Source organism: Anomalospiza imberbis, chromosome 12, assembly GCF_031753505.1.
Source record: "Anomalospiza imberbis isolate Cuckoo-Finch-1a 21T00152 chromosome 12, ASM3175350v1, whole genome shotgun sequence".
In the NCBI taxonomy this organism is placed as follows: domain Eukaryota; kingdom Metazoa; phylum Chordata; class Aves; order Passeriformes; family Viduidae; genus Anomalospiza; species Anomalospiza imberbis.
The window spans coordinates 7,636,239-7,655,769 of NC_089692.1; the positions used below are offsets into that span (position 1 = coordinate 7,636,239).

A 19,531-nucleotide genomic window follows, 5' to 3' on the forward strand; every position below is an offset into this window, starting at 1 on the left:
CTGACTACAGTCTGAGTGTGTGGAAAACAGTTTTGCTTTTGATCACAGTATTTATCAGTTAAGGTTATCTAAATGAAAATTTATTTATATTTTCTCCCATAGTTTCTCTCTGAACAATGAAAAATAGATTATTTAAATATTCTGCTTGAGAATGAGCCACAGCAGATGTAAAGGCACAGTTAAAGTGCCCATAGAATTAAGTGATACTAAATGCACTAAAATATTTTTGCATTCATGTTTGTCTTTTGTTGCTAAGAAATTACTCTGCAGGATTATTCAGATATATATTTACTTAAATGAAAATGATAAAATGTCTGATGAATTTTTCTTCTTTGCAGCTTTTTGATGGCATTGAGTGTGAATTCCCTCTTTTTTTTATTTTCATGATAATTGATGGTAAGTATAGCTTTACATTCCTGTTCCTTAAAGGCATAAGAGAAATGAGCTTTTAGAGGAAAGATACAAAATTATTTTCCTGTCCTGCCAAAATAAACCATAGTGCAGTGACAATAAATATCCCATGGAGAGTTCTGCCTCCTGGGTTACAAAACCCCAAGCATCTCAACCCTCTGTATTTCAGCATTTCTAATGTGAACTGTTTTTAGAATATAACTTACTAAGGGTTTGTTAAAAGCTTCAGTCTGTGGCATTGTCCTGCATTGCCTTTTAAGCCTGAAAAACTTTCAGATGCATTAGAACTTTGCAGCAGCACAGGAAAGAAAAGGGAAGGAGAATACACTGCCACACTCAATGTGCACCAGGGCTTCAAGTTGAGCATTGTGTGGCAATTGAATCAGAATTCAAAAGAGAAGAAAGGGAACCAGGAAAGGTTTAGTATCCTTCTAGCCACGATTTTTCATGTGGTCAGTCTGATTGAATAATAAAACAAAATTAAAAAAGTCAAAACAAAGCCAACAAAAATTACACTACCTCAGTCTGGATGTGAGGACAGGAGGCACACCAAAGTTCAAGGGGTGATCTCAGGATGGAAGCTAGAACTTGCATAGAACAGAAGTCTGAATAAGAACATGAGTGGGGTTACAATTGTCAAAAAGATTTTTAAATGGATTAAAATCTGTCCATCTTTTCTTTCTCCTGTAGCATGTTGAATAGTTTTCAGATAAAGACAGTGAGGGGCACAGAAATCTGCCATCAGCCCCAACTCCTCTGTGGCCACCCACAGATTAAAATATTGTGTTTGAAGATATAATAAGGTTTCACAATTGATATTTCTAAAGAAATGTTTGACATTTTTCAAAGAGTGAGGCCCAAAACTGAGGAGAAAGGCGCTGACATTTAATGCTGCCCACTTGCAGTTTTGAGAACAAAAAGATAGTAATCTTCAACTGAGGTTAACAAAAGAATAGAAAAAGCATTTTACACTTCTTGTATCCAAAAAGCCCTAAAAACGACATACTGTGCACATACTGTCCTTGTCCTTTTTGCCTGGACCACACTTTAGGAAACAGAACAATTCTGTTAGTAGATATTGTGCAAATATCTCCAAATCCAGAAGCTTCCTTAATGCAAAGTCTGAAGTGTATACTCAGCAATGGCAAAAAGACAAGGACGTGGGAGGAGCAGAGATTGCTCCTGTGTCACGAGTATCCTGGAGTGTTTTGAAATGCTCAGTGTGTCACTTGAAACACACCTTTTTGTGTGCAAACTTTGATTGCATGTGTCTCTTGGTAAGTGTAAATATTCCTGTGTATATACTCAGGAAGATTTGAAAATGTGGTGAACAATACTTGTCAAGCTTTGGGTTTGGATAGAGTGTTGAAGAGCCATGGAAAGAAAAAAAAATTGGTGGTTGAAGAAGGGTATATTGGTATAAGATATATAATGCCAAGTTTTCATCTAGCTCATTCCCCACTGAATGTTAAAAATATTCTACTTTAAAACATCACCTAGCTTGTCAAATAGATCAATTTTTTCTTTGATGAACAGAATTGGTTTTGTATTGTTAATATATATTTTCATGTAAGAACTTTCCATGAACTGAACATTATTCATGCTGGTATTCATCAGATTCATCTTGGGAAGTACTGCTAAAATAACTTTTAAGGGACTGGTAGTGCCAAATATACCAGTGTCTCCCCAAAAGCAGCATCAGGGGGTTGACTGTTGTGATCTACAGCTCAGTTTTTTCCTTTTCATGAGCTATTTAGTGTGTGGGCACTTAATATTTAGTTTTGAAAAGTAAACACTGTATTTTTTTTCTTCCTCTTTTATGAACCTTGAGGTCATGGAAAAGTTATTTCTTCCATTAAATCAATAATTGTTTGGTTATTTTTAGGCATTTTTAGAGGAAATCCTACACAAGTAAAGGAATATCAGGATCTTCTGGACCCTTTGCTTCAACATACATCTGAAGGTATTATCTGGAAATTGTTCTTCTGAAACAATTGTAGCATTTTATTGACCTGAAATTGTAAAAATTCTGACTTTCCTAATAAAGTATTAATTGCTTTCCTAATGTATATTGTGGTCAGAGCAAATGAGAAGTACAAACATCAACATGTTTCCTAGTGGAAAAATACTAATGCTAAAATAACCTCTTTTATGTAGATACATTGCATCATAAATTATGATAATAAAAGTAACATTTTTCTGAAAAAATCAATAGCATTTTTCCAGAAAAATGTTACTTTTATTATCACAATTTATGTGATCTTAAAGTAAGATTTACACTGTGCCCACTCGTTCCTCCCCTCCTTCACCTCTGCTTCATTGTTTACAAAGTTCACTTCTACTTTTCAGGCAAATATTAACAAATATTCACTACCAGCAGTCAGGTTGTTTCAATGTCCCACCTGGACCCAGTTGAGAATTACCCTCATCATTCTTTGTCACTTAATTTTGCAAGCTCTAAAAATAATTTGATATATGCATATGAAATTCTTTCTAACTTAGAGCTGGGAAAGTGGCTACATAATCATTTTATTATAAATGTGCTGTTATTTAAATTGGGAACTTTGGAATTTTTCTGATACTGCAGACAAGGCTAGTGGTGGCCTACAGGCACAGCCATCCAAAATTCAGTCAAAAAAAGAAAAAGGCCATAAGTTTGAGTGGGAGGAAAAGAAATGGCCTGAGAACAGAACAATCCATTTTTAAAACTCAGCATTTTAGTCACCTGTTCTTACATCTGTGGTGCAGTTACACAAGTGCCTGCAGAATATGCCTTGTTCTTTAAACTTTTTGAAGTGAACTAATTTCTGTAAGGCAGTCAAAGATTCCCTTACCAAGTTTGCATTATGTAGCAAATTTTTCTTGCTGGTTGTGTCTTTTTTCTGATTAATAATGAGTATGTGAAGGTTCGTGGACACTAAATTAATCTTGTGGTTCCTTTTGTTGCCTGTCTTCACAAATGTCACATATTAAATTTTCTGGGTGTGTTTTGGTGCCTCACTCATTTGAATCTAATATCTCTAATAACTGTTGCTTTTCCATTTTTTCTCTGCTTCTTCCCAGTAATTTGGGTTTTTTTCTAAGCAAATAGTAAGACACTACAACTTTATTCTGTTTATCACCTGTTCTTTATCCAAATTAGTTCCAGAGTAGAGCAGTATTAAGGTGGAATTTAATTATGCAGGAAGCATATTAATTTGCTTTTCAATTTCATATAATTAGGTCAATCATTTGTAATCATGTCTCTAAATTCCTGATGCATGTCCACTTAAAAAGTTTTGAAATAAGGTTTACAGTGATCAGCAATACCTGTGCCATAAGTCTAGATACAAAGTATGTATCTTCTTGGTAGAGAAATTAGGCCATTTTGTTTCATGGTGTTTCAAGATTCAAGTGCTCATTTTAAACATTTGATGAAGAAAATTATCCAAAACCAAGTTGAATCTTTTTGAGGAGGAATTTTGGTTAGAAAGAGTTGTCTGATATTGAGCCTGTCTTATCTGGGGGCACCACACCCTGAGTGTTTCACTGGGACTCAGCTTTCATGGCTTTTGGTTAAGGCTTCTTAACTGAACTGTATTTTCTTTCAGGTGACTTCTGTTATTTTTAGTTTGCACAGAATGTGCTGCACAGACAGCATACCTGTTCTGGGAAGAAATTCTGAGGAAATGTCTGGTGAAATACAAAGTAGTTTAACATTGCCCTGGAATTCCTCACTGAGATAACAACGAATGACAATCTCTGTTCAAAATGTTACCGGGGTGCAATATTTCCTGGTGTGCATCCACTTCAGCTTTACTAGGGGACTCCAATCAAGTGAGGGCAGTGATGTTTACTCTCTGTCTGTGCTTGCTGTCCCCAGGGTGCCCTGTTGTCCCCAAGTATTACTACGTGCCTGCTGACTTTGTGGAGCTGGAGAAGAGGAGCCCGGGCAGCCAGAGGCGGTTCCCCAGTAACAACGGGCGGGATGGGAAGCTGTTCCTGTGGGGCCAGGCCATGTACATCATTGCCAAGCTGCTGGGTGAGAGCTGGGCACCTTCAGCTTCTGTCCTGACCGTGTTCCTCCTGAGTCCAAACCAGCATTGCCTTGAGTTTGGAATGGGCCTTGAGTGGCCCCTGTGTCCTCTGCTCTGGTACATCGTGACAGACAGAAATTGCTTTGCAGTCTTTTTCTTTTTGTGCTGCATACTACAAAGCTTAGTGGAATATTTCATCGAGTACTGAAAATCTAAATGTGATGACAGATTTTTTTTTCTGGCTTTCCCTCTAATTTCCTTTTCTTCATGACAGAATATATTAATGTGATGCTTTCTGGGTTAACTGTATCAGCTTCACCTGTACAGTGATGTTTGTAAATGATTTATAGCATTTAATTCAAATTATTGACTGCTTTAGCAAGACAAGTTGAAACTTTGAGTAGTTGCAATCTCAGAGAAAGTTAATGATTCATTCATCTGTGATATTTTTACCCTTTTTCAATTGTATGAGCAACTGAATGTGTGTGTCAAAGTTTGACCATTGAAGGTTGTTATGGTGAATTTCAGTCACAAACTCTCAGTCTCACTTGGAATTATTTTATAGGCTAATGCAAAAACAATGGTTAATCCAGAAAAATCTTCACAGCTGGGTTTTTCCTTTCCTCTCCTGGTATTTCTTTCAGGAGAAAGATATGTTACTTTATTTTAACATCATCAGCAGTTACCTAGTAATCAGTAGATGGAGTTCTGGAAACTATGTTTCTGTTAACACAGAAGGGAATCAGACTGTTGGTAATAAAAATGAGAAAAATTGAAGAGGAGTTTAAAAATTCAGCAGTTGGCAAGAACAGTGGATGTATCTTTAGGTATAGAGGGACAGAGTCTGTCTGGTGCTCCACCTGTTTGGTTTTGCTGTGTTCCTTACAAAATTCCTCTTTCAGCCAACACTTCAAAGTAAATGCAGGCAATCTCACTATTAATTAAAAAAAAAATTTATCTTATAAGCGTGTTAGCCAAGTAATCCTCCAGTGTGTGTATAGGTTGCTGTAGTAGTTCTGCAAGTACTGATCTCGTACTGATATTTGTGTGTTTCTGTACCTGCAGAATGCTGGTTAGATAAGTTCTATTTATGGTTTGCTAGCTGTTGTTTGTGTAACATAAACATTCTTGTGTTTCAGTTCTTTGCTGGACATTCTTACACACTGGTTTTTTACTTTACTTATTTTTTAAACTTTTTTCAAAATACTCAAAATTGAGTAATTTTTTCCTGCTTCTCTTGTAGTCCTTGCAAACAGGGTTTGGAGATCTTACAGCAATGTGTTCATCGAGGTTGTTATATCAGGAGCTCCATTTATTCCTACTAATTTAGAATTGGTGCATTCAATTTTGTTCCTTACTGGTGAAAACCTACCTGAATAACAATCTTGTCCTTGGTTGAAAGTATTTATGTGTCTTACTTTGCTTGTTGGAGGTTGCTAATTAAGTGGAAGCCTGGCTCCAAATACTTTGATATCTGGGAAGGTATTGGTTTCCCATTTCATTATCCATTCAGAAATCATTGTGTTACCTCCAGGGTATCAATTAATTTGTGTTTGTTCAGCCTCCTTGCTCCTGCTGTGTAGCCCTACTGCTGTCTCTGGGCCTGGGCTCTGCCTCTTGAGGCCCAAATATTTCTAATGCAGCAACATGAACCTGAGTCAATTCTTACCCCCCCGCAGAGGGGCAAACAGAAATAGGGACGTCAAAATTTTGATCCTGCTTACAAATGCTGAGTAACAGAGGCAGTGAAAGTGCCTGTGTGTCACTGTTGGAGGGCACATTTATGCAGCTGAAAAAATTGTTTATGAAGGAAAAAAGCATGTGTTTTGCAGGTGATGATGCTGTTTTCCACAGAATTTCCTTCTTGCTTCGGATGAGGAGGCTTGTAAAACCTTTATGTTAAGGTCCCCATTCTGAAGCAAGGGAAAGGAGACCCAGGTATTCAGCTGTTTCATGCAACTGAAAATTCACTCAGTCCTTTGTTTAGTAGCTCACTTTCCTTTGTTTTTCCTTAGAATTCTTGTATCTTGTTCTGTGGACTCAGTGCTGCCTAGAACTAAGAATTTTAGCAATATTTTTGTAGACCAAATGGATTAAATGTTGTCAGCTGCTGCTGATGCAGATAGGGAGCTAACAAAGGAATCTGCTTTTGCAGTCCAATACATTTGTACTTGTGGTAATGGTGATGAATATTCACTAGCAGTTAGCTTAAGTTTTATATTAGTCTATTGATACAGTTCTTTTAAATATGAAATTATTCCTACCATATATTTTAATTACTGAGCAATGTAAATCAGTGTTAAAACCAGTGGGAATAGAAAACACATTCTAGAAACCTCTCTTGTTTTTGAGACTTTGAGGCAAAGCCCATTGATCTTGAAATCATTTGGTTATTGTCATGGTTTCACGCTGGTGCAATGCCAGCGCCCCCATGAAAATGCACCTTCCCAAAACAGTGAGACACAACTCAGACCCTCAGTCAGGTTCCCACCCTTCAGATAATCAATATTGTTCATCAAGGGAGAGAGGAGTCTCTCCTGTGCCACAGACCCCCAGGAAACACAGCTGCGACCTCTGGTGTTTCCATGTCACACATGGCACCGCCTGGAGAAAATCTGCCAGTGTGACACTCTCCTTTCCATGTCACAGTGCTCTCACCACCGTGCAAGGACAGACTGCTCATAGGGTTTCCTTTTCAAGGATGCTTTGCCAAGGACCAAAGAAAAACAACAGTTCAGTTTCTCCTTTTTGGGACAACAGTCCCCCCCATTTTCCCCTGGGGCTGAGGGTCCAGGAGCAGAGAACTTCTTTTTCTCTTCTTCTTCTCTGAAGACAGAGGGCATCACCACACCCTCCTCAGCTTTTCTCTGTTCTTTGAAGCACGTCTCTTGGCTCGCCACTGCATCCTCCTAAAATGCAGTCTCTGTTGCAGGAGAATTTGGTTCAGTCTATGGCTATACAAGAAAAGTCCAGCCAAGGCAAATCCATCATCTCTTCCCACACTATAATTCATTTCCCCATCTTCTTCTGACCCCTCACTCCCAGGCCATCTCTTATCTTTCAGATCAAGGAGGAGTAATATTTCACAAAGCTTTCATTATCCAAGGGGTTAAAAGTCTCAAATTCCCCGGACGGCTGGGATCTCTGCCCAGACCTCCAACTCCCATGGCTGGGCACCTCCCTCCCCCTTCTCCTTCTCTGCAGGCAAATTTGCAGGGGCCGTCAGCTCTCTGTCTCTTTCCCTCTTGGAGGGGGACGACAAAGAAGACATCTCCTTTTCTTTCCACCCTTCTGTCCGCAGGAGTTGGCCCTGTTCCAGTCCCTTCACCCCTGGCCTACCTCGACCAGGCCGCATGGCTTCCCCTCCCCACCCAGCCCTTGGCTGGGCCGGAACCAAAGAGCCAGTTCCCCTGGGAGTTCTTGCTTTTAACCCCCTGTGTTCTCAGAGGCGTGTCCGTGCCTTCAGTGGTCAGTCCAAATGCCAATATCCAACCCCGACCCCGACTGGTTTGGCTACCAACTTCCTGAGAAAGTTCACTTCCATGTCAAACCATGACATGAATTCATTTTATTGTATTAGCACTACTTCACATAATTCAAGTAGCTTCCATTGCTTTAGCTAGCATAAGAATTCTGTGTGGACTGGAGCTTAGAGGAGTGCTTTGCTCAGATCTGCCTTGGTAACTCGTGTCAGTCTGTTAATCAGCTGTCTGTAGTGATCTTTTATCATCTGGCTCTGCTCAGCTTTGTGTCCATGGATGGTGGCCCAGCAGGAGCAGTGCAGAGCCAGGAGAGGCTCCTTTCCTGGCTGCAGTCCAGCTGCCTGGTGCCAGCAGGAGCTGAGGTCCAGCATCCAGGGCTGGCAGAGCTCTCTGCAGCAGAAGGCTCCAGCAGTGCTCCCCTGTCCTGCCCAGCCAGGGCTCCTCAGTGCTGCTCAGGGTTTGCTCCCCACTGCCCCATCACTCTGAGCTGGCCTAGCCCAGGCAACCTTCAGGCAGGGGAGATTTTGAGTTTTAAGCTGCTGCCTTCATTTACTCCATGGTGTAGTGCTCAGAGACATTCTGATCAAAGCAGTGTTGGTTTTCTCTCGGAGATGAATGCAACCATGAGTCACTTTTGGTTTAAATTAATACCTTATTCCCTTTTGTTGGGGCTCTTAAGAATAGCTACAAAATTGTTGACTTTGAGAGAAGAAATGAAAATGTATTGTGACTTACTCTGCGTTAGAAATTAGATCGAGTTTGGACAGTTTCCTGTCAAAATACAATTTTGGCAGGAGAAAGCTTATTTTAAAGGTATAATAGCTCATGCTAGTTTATGAACCTGTATAAGGAATTTGTTGAAAGTTTTTAATAGTGTATTTTTATTGGAGTGCTTTTTCAGGAGAAGGTTAAAATACTGGGGTTTTAGGTTTGGTGGGGTTTTTTCCCACCCATGTAAAAAAACCCCATGTGGAAACGAATAGATTTCAAATATTTTTATTAGGTTTCTTCACAATTTCTTCCTGAATTACCCTATTGAGAGGTACCTTTGCTATCTCTTGCTCTTTCCAGGATTCCAGTCATGTGATTACCTTGAGATAGAGGCTGTCTGCTTTTCTGCAAAGCTAAACAATTTTTGCTGGTCATTGAGTTTATAGTTGAAGCTCTACTATAGTTCCATGGTTAAGGATTAAGGGCTTTTTAAGTGACTTTTGTTGTGGAGTCTCTTGTCTGCATATAATCTATTAACATATCTTTGTGAGCAAATAAAGGCTTGGGTTTTTTTACTACAGTGCTGTAATTAGCTGTAGCAAGAACAAAGCTTGAGTCATTCATTTTAAAATTAATAGAATTCTGAGTTTTTCAGAATATGCTTTTATAAGTCATTGATCTAAAACAAAGCAGAACTAACTACAACACAAAAGTTGACATGGCTTCTTCACAAAAACTGCAGAAAGTACTCAAGTCATTCTGTATTTCTATTCTCATTTTCTTCAGCTGATAAATTAGTGAGTCCTAAAGATCTCGACCCTATTGGCCGGTACGTACCTCCCCAGGACCAGCGCAACGTCAGCATGAGGTTCTCAAATCAGGTAAGCATTAGCTTAGCATTGCTATATTTTTATTGAAAAGTTGTCATCTAAGTGCTATGCATGCTCCTCTAATATTGCAGCTAAAGTGCAAGGAAAATATTCAATGTGTGCGCATTTTCTGAATTGATGGAGGATTGCTTTTAAAAGGAAATGATAACATCTTCAGTTTTGAGGAAGTGATGCACATTTGCCTTCAAATTAAGTGATGCAGTCAAAATGATAGATAAAATGTAAATATAAATAACTGCTAATAAACAGGTATGTGTCTTGAATTTTAAGTTATGTCAGGAAGGCAAGAATGAACCTACTTTTCCTGTTCCTTTGAAGTAATTTCAACTGCAGTATATTAATATTTTTTGTATTTAGAGCTCCTAAGAGCTACAAAAATGAGGTGGTTTTTTTTTGTGTGTTTTGTTTTGGTTTGTTTGTTTGTTTGTTTTTGGTATGGTTGATACACCATCCCTGAAGGTATTTAAAAGATGTGCAGATGTGGCATTTAGGGAAAGGGTTCAGTGTGGGTTTAGGAGTGCTGGATCAATGGTTGGATTCAATGACTCTAAAGGCCCTTTAATGATTCTGTGATTCCACGTGCTCCTGTATTTGGATTAAATGCACAGTAGGAAGGAGTGACCAGGGATGGGGAGTGCTTGAAACATGGTAATTCAAATCTGTAGTGAATGGGACAGCAAGATATGTACATGTCTGTATGTAGGGAATTCCTTTAATTAATGAGGTAAGAACTGTGTGTATGGAAATGTGCAGCTCAAAGATGTGTTCAGCTTTTTTATTTCTTGTATAAGGCATGTATATTCGAGAAGTTCCTTGTTCAGCATTGTGAATTTGTTACTGAAGCATAAGAGATGAAGTATTTATCTTAAGATTCACTCCAAGTTCAGAACTGAACAATGTTTTTCTTGTTCTATCCAAATGCTGCTTATCCCCTCAGTTTGCTACTATTTCCTGTTACCAAGGTAATCCATGTGCCTGGCTGTTGGTTCATTCATGATGAGACTTTCATTGCCCACAGTGCAGCACGTGCCATGTTCCTGTGAGATAATGAAAGCTCAGTGATGTCATTTGTTCTGGTTTCTTTGTTTGTTTTTACATCATGGGATTATGAATGTGACAGAACCTGGGAGCTGCTGGCCCTTTTGGGGTGCCCTCAGGAGGGGCCTGTGTTGTCAGGGTTGCTGCAGCCCATCTGAATCCTCTTGCTTTCATTCTTCAAACGAGTCAGTTTTAATATGCCACAGCTGAGCACTTAGAAGATGATGAGGCTTTGTTCTAAAGGCACTCTTTGACTCATCAGGAAGTGTCTTAGTAGAAAAGCATTTTTACTTCTATTTGGGGTACCCAGTATGTGATAGGCAGTTTCCAGATCTTCAGAGAGAAATAGCCTCTGCTCTGAGAGCTTCCCCAAAGCGATAATAAATAATGCAATGATAATTTATTTTCTCATGACTTAGACATTGAGGGCCACTTAGTGAGTCACTAAACTTAGTAAAATGCAGCTACCCAGTAAAATTCAGCAAGGCAGTAGAGACTTTAAAAGTCAACAGTGCTGAATGCATTGAAAGTAACAGCTGCATTTTGATATTTTACTTCATGTTCAGACAGTGCATGAAGAAGGAAGGAAATTCTGGGCATGCCTAGGTCTGCTTATAGCTCTGTTCTTCCCAGTGGTGATACTCCTTTGCCACAGGTGACTGTGCTTGTGTTTCTTTGCTATGTAAATGCCAAAACTATCCCAGATGTGGTACCCAGTGTGGGTTAGAAGAAAGGGATGCCCTTCTGAATTAGTGGGAAATGGAGACTGTGGCATCAGGCCTTTGGCATTGCAGCCTCTGAGCAGCAGTGTGGAAATGGTGACCAGAAGGGCTCATGTCCCTGTAAGGTCACCAGGTGCTTGTGGGATTTCTTTGGGGTCGTTTGTACTGAAACAGCTGCTGCAGTATTTTGGGTACTTTTACTGCTACAGTATCAGGGCAAAACGTTCCTTCATGCAGATGTCAAATGGGTTATTGTTAAGAGAAGGTTAAAGATGCCCTGACATGACTCAGGAGAGCTATACCAGCAAAGGTCTTCAAGTTCCAGACAAGAATCTTGAGTTTGGCTTTTATAATCCACGTTTTGGTTTTGCTTAACCAGTTTGTCTGAATATTTGGTTATGCCATTTTATCTAATTGAGCTACTTTATGCAAAATCAGTATCAGTATTTGCCTTAAAGTGCAGGGAAAATTACTAAAAATACCATACAAAATGAGAACACAGCACATCTTAATGATGTCTTTAAAAATCAAAAGTAGTTTCTTCTCTTTAATGATGTCTTCTCTTTTCCATATAGCTAAAGAATTATTCAGTCAAATTGAACAGAAAACTATTTCCATTTGTATTAAATTTTATTCCTGTAAGCAATAAACAAGGATATGTAAATATTTCAGAGGCCTGTGTATATAAATTTTGTTGTGATACTGTGTTTTGAAAGGAGATGTACCAAAAAGAAAGCTTTTTAAATTTTTATTTGAAGCTTTGTGCTAAGTAAATATTTCTTCAAGAAATGTGTTTTCCATGTAGGCATGTTTTCATTTTTTGGTTGCATTGATTGTAAACTCTGAACACTTACCACTGAAAAATGTGATTAGTTTAATATATTTGTGGCTTTGGTGCCACTACAAAGATATGTCTGATACCCACATAATACTGTAGATTTAAGCAAACAATGGAAAGTATTTCAAATATTCCAGCCTTACTTTTACAGCTTAGAAGCATCAATGAAGAATTAGATAAAGGAAAGTAAAGTAATATAGACCTCCAAAGGTAAAAGTGCTATGAAAACTGTGTATATGACTGTGTATAATTACAGCTGGGAGTGCATCAGAAAATCAGATCAAAGACAATCTCATTGCCTGTAGAAAACTGAGGCGTCAAATGAGCAGTACAGTAAAAAGATAATGGCTACTAGTACTAATTTTGTCTGTTTATCCTTTGAAGGAAATGTTCTTTCACCTAATTCAATGCCAAAACCTGTTATTTTCCACTTAGAGGAGGCTGTGTCCATATGTTCTTTCTTGGGGAAGTGCCAGCGTGGTGCTGTGTCTTTGCTGGGCTCAGTCTGTGTTCCAGAGCACGCTGAAGTCCAGCGGCAGCCGGAGGGGTTCTTCCTCCTCTGCTCTGCAATCCTAATGGTCGGGTTAGAGCCCATTCAGGGGTTCAAGAGAAAGGGAACCCTCCATACTCGCTTTGAAAGGAGATACTGCAGGGAATTCTGGTTCAGGGCAACTCTCTGCACCTGGATTCCTTAGAAGATCTTCTTTTATGACTCCTCTTTACTGCCTTCAGATTCAGGAGAGATTCTAACTGGCTTTGGCTTGTTGCATTCTGTTTTGGGAGGCTGTAGTGTGGAAGAGGGCCTGGATGGTCACAATAACATTTGGGAAGTGAGGTAGGGTGGGGGTTTTCTGGAATTGTCTTGCATTTTACTGGCACATGTAAAAGCTGATTTACTGCTGTCTTATATTTAATTGCATCTTTAACAAAAAATCATAACCTGACTAAATTGCCAGAGTAGGATTATTTTATGTTCTGAGTTAAGTTGAAATATGTGTTTAGGGTTATAATTAATTAACTGAATTATCTGCATGTGATGACTGTATTCTTTTAATGTTTTGCTGTGTAGCGTTAATAATAATTTGTAAGGATTTCATGTCAGGTACTGGGAATTAAGATTAATGCCTATTGATGAAGAGAATTTGGAAGAGAATAGTCAAAATAATAGACTGCTTCTTTTTTAATTTATTCAGGGAAATAGATGGCATGTGAAGAAGGAACTAAAAATATTACTTGTAGATAGACTGAGATATTTTAAGATCTTTATGATTAGGATTAGAGCATGTCTAATTTGGATGGAGCCATATTGGATGATTTGTTTTGTCATGTTAACTGTAAACACGTTCTTGCTTTCATTCCCTTTAATACAGTTTTCTACCACAGTTAACACAGTTCTAAACCTGCCAAATGCTGTTTAGGAATTTGAGGCACATATGTGTGCTGTGTTTGATTTTAGGGGGCTGGTGTGTCTGTGCCAGTGGGCACAGGGTGGTCAGCAGTGGTCAGTGCTGCCAGGAGCTCAGTGCCAGTGGGCACAGAGTGGTCAGCAGTGGTCAGCACTGCCAGGAGCTCAGTGCCAGTGGGCACAGGGTGGTCAGCAGTGGTCAGTGCTGCCAGGAGCTCAGTGCCAGTGGGCACAGGGTGGTCAGCAGTGGTCAGTGCTGCCAGGAGCTCAGTGCCAGTGGGCACAGGGTGGTCAGCAGTGGTCAGTGCTGCCAGGAGCTCAGTGCCAGTGGGCACAGGGTGGTCAGCAGTGGTCAGTGCTGCCAGGAGCTCAGTGCCAGTGGGCACAGGGTGGTCAGCAGTGGTCAGTGCTGCCAGGAGCTCAGTGCCAGTGGGCACAGGGTGGTCAGCAGTGATCAGTGCTGCCAGGAGCTCAGTGCCAGTGGGCACAGGGTGGTCAGTGCTGCCAGGAGCTCAGTGCCAGTGGGCACAGGGTGGTCAGCAGTGGTCAGTGCTGCCAGGAGCTCAGTGCCAGTGGGCACAGGGTAGTCAGCAGTGGTCAGTGCTGCCAGCAGCTCAGTGCCAGTGGGCACAGGGTGGTCAGCAGTGGTCAGTGCTGCCAGGAGCTCAGTGCCAGTGGGCACAGGGTGGTCAGCAGTGGTCAGTGCTGCCAGGAGCTCAGTGCCAGTGGGCACAGGGTGGTCAGCAGTGATCAGTGCTGCCAGGAGCTCAGTGCCAGTGGGCACAGGGTGGTCAGTGCTGCCAGGAGCTCAGTGCCAGTGGGCACAGGGTGGTCAGCAGTGGTCAGTGCTGCCAGGAGCTCAGTGCCAGTGGGCACAGGGTGGTCAGCAGTGGTCAGTGCTGCCAGGCAGCCCTGGGACAGCTGGCTTTTGGCTCAGGAGCAGCCAGGGGTCGTGGGGGTGCAGTGCAGTCTGTCCTGCTGTGGGCTGTTCCCATTGGCTCCGTGTGCTTGGGAAACCCAGTGGGTGCCATTTCCATCGGGGCTCTTCAGTGCTCTGCCCCTTTCTCACATGCCCTATGAATGGGGTTTTTTCAGAGTTCTGAGGTTTCCTGGCAGTGTAAGGAGAAATGCACAGTGATAACATCTGTGCACTGAGAGGCTGGTACTGAGCTGCTTTCTCTGCTTGTGCCAGGAACGGAGTCAGGGATTTTTCCCTTTATCCTACCTCCAGCAGCTTATAACCTTGTTAAAAGCTGTGATTTTTTTTTTTAATTTTTATTCTCCTTTTTGGAGAGGAAGAACAACTAATCAGTCTTTTGTCTTGTTCTTCTGAAGTATATTTATCATCTGCACAGCATGCAGAATCCAGCTGAAACCAACCCTTCTGCCAAGGATCCAAGGTGGCAACACAAGGCAGGAGGGGTGCCTGGGCAGGGGGGCTGTTCTGGTGTCTTGGGGAGACAGTGATGGATGTTGTGGGAGCAATACCTGAGCTGGCCTTATTAGACAAATGAGAAGGCCAAGTCATTAAAATGGATTTTTTAACAACCAGATTTATTTAGTGAAATATTTAGCAGTTTGATGCTTTTTCATATCTCTTTTTTAAAAAATATACAGCAAATGCTATATATCACAATCATCACTGGAAAGGGTGACTTCTTTTTTTGAGTGTTTTATCTGTTATTTCAATCTGTGTTTCTCTAGGTCACTACTTGTGATCCTCCAGGCTGTGACATGTCAAATGACAGTAACTTTCTGTTTAATGCTGCAGCAATCCTGTGGTTGTACTGCAATGATAGTTATATTTTTTCCACAATACTTTGAAAGGTTTAATAGTTTTTCACACAGATTTTGTGTTGTGCCAGTTGTGCTGTAGCTGCATTTTGTAGTTCTGGCCTGTGTCAGAACCACCATTTATTGGCTGCTGTAAATGAATCGTGTCCTTGGCTGTGTGTGAGAGGTGGAACTCATGGGTTATATACAATTTACAGGCTATGGTTACAAAGTCCTGATGAGTTCTTTAGTGAGAGGGTAACAACTGAGTCTTAACTCAAAGGCTGCTGCCCAGGTTAGATCACAGGCTGTCTACAAATCATTAGTCTTGGAAGGGCTCTCTCATTTTCAGACTGGGGGGAGGGGTGCTTTTGCTTTTTGTTTTATACACAATGATTATGACTGAGTTTTGGGTCGAGTTTTCCTGCTTTTTGTATAAATACAAGTGATAGCACAATGATCTTATTCTGAGCAGGAAAATCTAATGTCACTTGAACTTCTGACTGCTTCATCTAGTCTCTTTGTGCACATACTTTCATCAGAAACTTATTTAATGCAGTAAAAAGTCCAAAGTTTTTAGTGCAAATGTAGTGCTGACAGACTTCTGGGAAAAAGTTACCAAGAATTTCTTCTGCAAATCCCTAAGATCTTTATTGATATGAAGGCTCACAGCTCACAGCTGACTGAGCAGGCAAGCGTTCCCTCTGAACTTCTCATTCTAAATCAATGTCTATCCCTCTATCATCACAAAAAATGCTGTCCTTTTATACAATCGATAGAAGACGTGTTTAACTTCTGTCATTCATGTTCTGGTGGCTTCTAGACAGAAGCAGACAAAAGCATTTTATCAATGAAAATGTGAGCTGCTCTTAGTTGTGTTATTTTAGAGTCAGTGAATGCCAGAGGAGTGAACAAGGACCAGGGGGTTGTGCTCATTGTGCCAGAGACAGCAGAGGTGAATTGCCAGATCGAGACCCAGGGAGTCAAGTCAATGATTTCACCCACCATGTTGAATTCACTCCTATTTGCATGGTTTCCTGATGTAAAATACTGGTATTTATTTCAAACATGAAGTGTCTGTGTAATAAACAGTGCAAGGAAATGCAGCTGTCTCCAGCAGAATGTAGTATGTCTTTCATGTCACTAGAGAGCTGTGTGATGACAATTTTTCAGAGCAAAGATTTGAAATCGTCAGGCCATTATTTCTAAGTGAATTTTATTGTTTACCCAAAAAGCTGAATAATTTTGCTCATTACAAAAATATGTATCAAATCATTAGGTCATATCAGGCATATAGGAGATATATTGATTGGATAAATTCTAAATTTTTTATGAAATAAAATGTTTTCCCTATGTAGTTGTTCTTAATTAAAGAAACCCCAAACTAATCCAAACAGTGTAATGATTACCAGAAATCTGTTTATTACTAATTCTCCAAAATGTCTCTTGCAGAGTATTATTGGTAGGACAGGCTTCCTGTAGTCTTAAGATTTATAAATACTCCAATTTGCTCACACCATAAGAAAAAGCAATGCAGACAGGGCTGTCATAGTTGTGGATTGTTTGAATAGCCATTGTCCTTGGTCATGCTATATTGAATAAAATCTTTAAGTAGAAATGCCAGTAATGATTTTGTCATTATTTTGCAGGGTCCTTTAGAAAATGATTTGGTGGTACACGTGGCCCTGATAGCAGAAAGCCAGCGGTATGTATTTACTTTTGTTGAGTACCTATGTATTAAGGAAGGGTTGAACAATGCATCTGAAATGGTGTAGAATAAAATGCTGCTACTTGTATACATCTGCTGCCAAAAGAATTATTAAAACTATTCTGTGATTTGTCATTAAATGTATCTGTATTTCATTTGTAGCCTGCAAGTTTTTCTGAACACATATGGAATCCAAACTCAGACCCCCCAGCAGGTGGAACCAATTCAGATATGGGCTCAGAAAGAACTTGTCAAAGTAAGGAATTCTGCATTTTAAATTATTTATCCACCTGTGTATTTCTTTTGTAAAAACAAGGATTTAGATCAAGCTATTAGCCTTGTATCTCCCTAAGCTGTTGTCTACATATTTCTGTCCTCCTAATGCAATTGCAAGGTGTGCTGGCACTGGAAGTTACAGATGCCTGCAGCTTTCAGGGCAATGTAGGAGCCCACATGTTCTGTATTATCTGATTAGGCTTATTGCCTGAGCTGCTTTCAAAGTATAATGAATGAATAATAAAATTTTAATAACATTAGTAGCTTGGTAAATGGAATGAATCTTGATGGAGAAACAAGCAAATGAGCAATAGTCAAAGAAATGGATTAAGGCAGTAGGCATAAACCATCATAGGATTTCATAGTGCAGCCTCTGTAACAGGCAATATCCACATCTCTGTCACTGTTTTCCCTTGGATTGACTACATCCAGGAATTTTTGGGTTCAAAATCCTTTTTGGTTTACCTCTTTAGCTGAGGTCATTTAACATACCACAGTTAGAAATTACTGGGATGAAGGATCATCTTCAGCATCCCCTTCATCCTCCCTGAAGGCTCTGTTTTCTCCTGGGGCAAGGAGTCTCCTGAGGGACAGCCACATCCTGACAGGCCTGGGCTGGCCCTGCTGGTCCTGGCTGTAGATCAGACACAAAGCTCCTGTCTGACCCTGTGTTGTGCAAATGGTCTCACAGGAGAGCGAGGATTGTCTGGGCAGTGCACTGACAAATTCTGTTTGTCAGCCCCGGGTCCCCGTTGTAGAACAGGTCACTGTGCAGGGCTCTCCCTCAGAAATCAGGTCACATGGCCAATGCCATGGTCTGTATCAGGAGTCTGTAGGACACAAGAGAAAAATTAAACCCGAAAATAAAGAATATAGCAACATATTCTGGGTTTCTTACGTTTGTGAGGATGAAGGATGTGCTAAACCTGGCTGTGGCTTATTCAGAAAAATGCTTACCCCAAATAATGGCTGCCACTAACATCTGAGAAGGACTAAAACAGGGAGAAGAGAAAAATCTGTGTTTCCATTCATCCTTGTTCATTTCTGAACCCATTTTTACTCACTAGCTTTCATGATAATATATTCCAAAATGTTCTCTTTGTCTGTATCTGTCCTGAAATTCTGTACTGAAACTTTGGTTTAACAAATGAATACTCCATAACTTTACTATAGAGGTATGTATTGTCTCTGTCATCCATCACTTTGGTTTCCCAGACAAAAAGATGAGACCTGCATTAAGTTTTATTATTATCCATCAAATTCCTATCTATGAAAAAGTCTGTGTCAGGATTTATTTTTCTAAAGCTGTTGAGACATCTGGCACTTCCTTTATCCTTATGATTGGTAGGTACAGTTGCCTCATCAAAACTTACTTTTTAAAGGAATGCCATGAAAATATTAATTCACCTGATACAAAACCTCTTCCTAATGGGCTTCTAATAAAGGCTCTGCCAGAGCTGTGAAGTAAAGAGAGTGTTTGGGGTGTTATGAGAACTTGGGTTTGATCTTGGGCTCATGCCAATAATTGGCTTATGCCAATAACCAAAATGAACCCAAAAGCAAACAAACAAAAGCTCCTTTGTCATCCTTTGAGGGGAAAGGAAGCCAACAGTGGAACAGTCAATATATTTTGGGGAATAGAAGGTTGATCCATGGAAAAGATGGATCTCAGTATTTCCTACTCTGATGCTGTCAGTTCTAAGGAGTATTTAATTTAATCAGAAACTTTTGAACTGCTCTAGTAGCACATGATAACAGTTTAAATCTCTAGACTTACTAACAGGCATGTGTCCAAAAAAGTGCTGTAAAACAAATGGATGGGGACTGAAAGTAGAACTTGAAGTCATGTAAAGATATCCACAAAGTGGGGGCAGCAGGGAAAAGAGAAGAAAGAAAAGAGAAGGAAGAGATGAACAATAAAATGGGACATGATACACGTAATACATAGGAAAAAAGTACATCTGGAGTGGAAGTACAGCACAGGAGAGGAGCAGAACACCCCTGGGCATGGACTGAGAGGAGGAGAGGGAGCACAGAAACAGATGGTGTGCAAGACCACTGCACTTTGGGTCATGCTCATAAATCAACCCAACAGCCCAGTCTGCTTTCACAGCCAATTCTTGCTATTAGCAGGTTACTAATCCAGAATTGAAGGGCTTTTTAATTTAAAGAAAAACCCAAAGGTACTTGAAGCAGCTGGACTTGAATGAATTGTGTCTGGTGCTGCATCTGAGCTTTGACTCTAACAGATCAGGATGGAG

At 40.3% G+C, this 19,531-nt stretch overlaps 1 protein-coding gene across 11 annotated transcripts in view; it reads left to right on the forward strand.

Moving 5' to 3' along the window:
- The window catches only part of PHKB (phosphorylase kinase regulatory subunit beta), a 72,357-nt gene that overhangs the window by 30,112 nt on the left and 22,714 nt on the right, over window positions 1–19,531 (forward strand). For all 11 annotated transcript variants that reach the window (XM_068202614.1, XM_068202610.1, XM_068202617.1 and 8 more), the window contains 6 exons: window positions 339–396; window positions 2,297–2,374; window positions 4,274–4,432; window positions 9,407–9,501; window positions 16,936–16,991; window positions 17,157–17,250. In XM_068202614.1, the coding sequence (XP_068058715.1) occupies window positions 339–396; window positions 2,297–2,374; window positions 4,274–4,432; window positions 9,407–9,501; window positions 16,936–16,991; window positions 17,157–17,250 (540 nt within the window). The remainder of the gene's footprint in view (window positions 1–338; window positions 397–2,296; window positions 2,375–4,273; window positions 4,433–9,406; window positions 9,502–16,935; window positions 16,992–17,156; window positions 17,251–19,531) is intronic.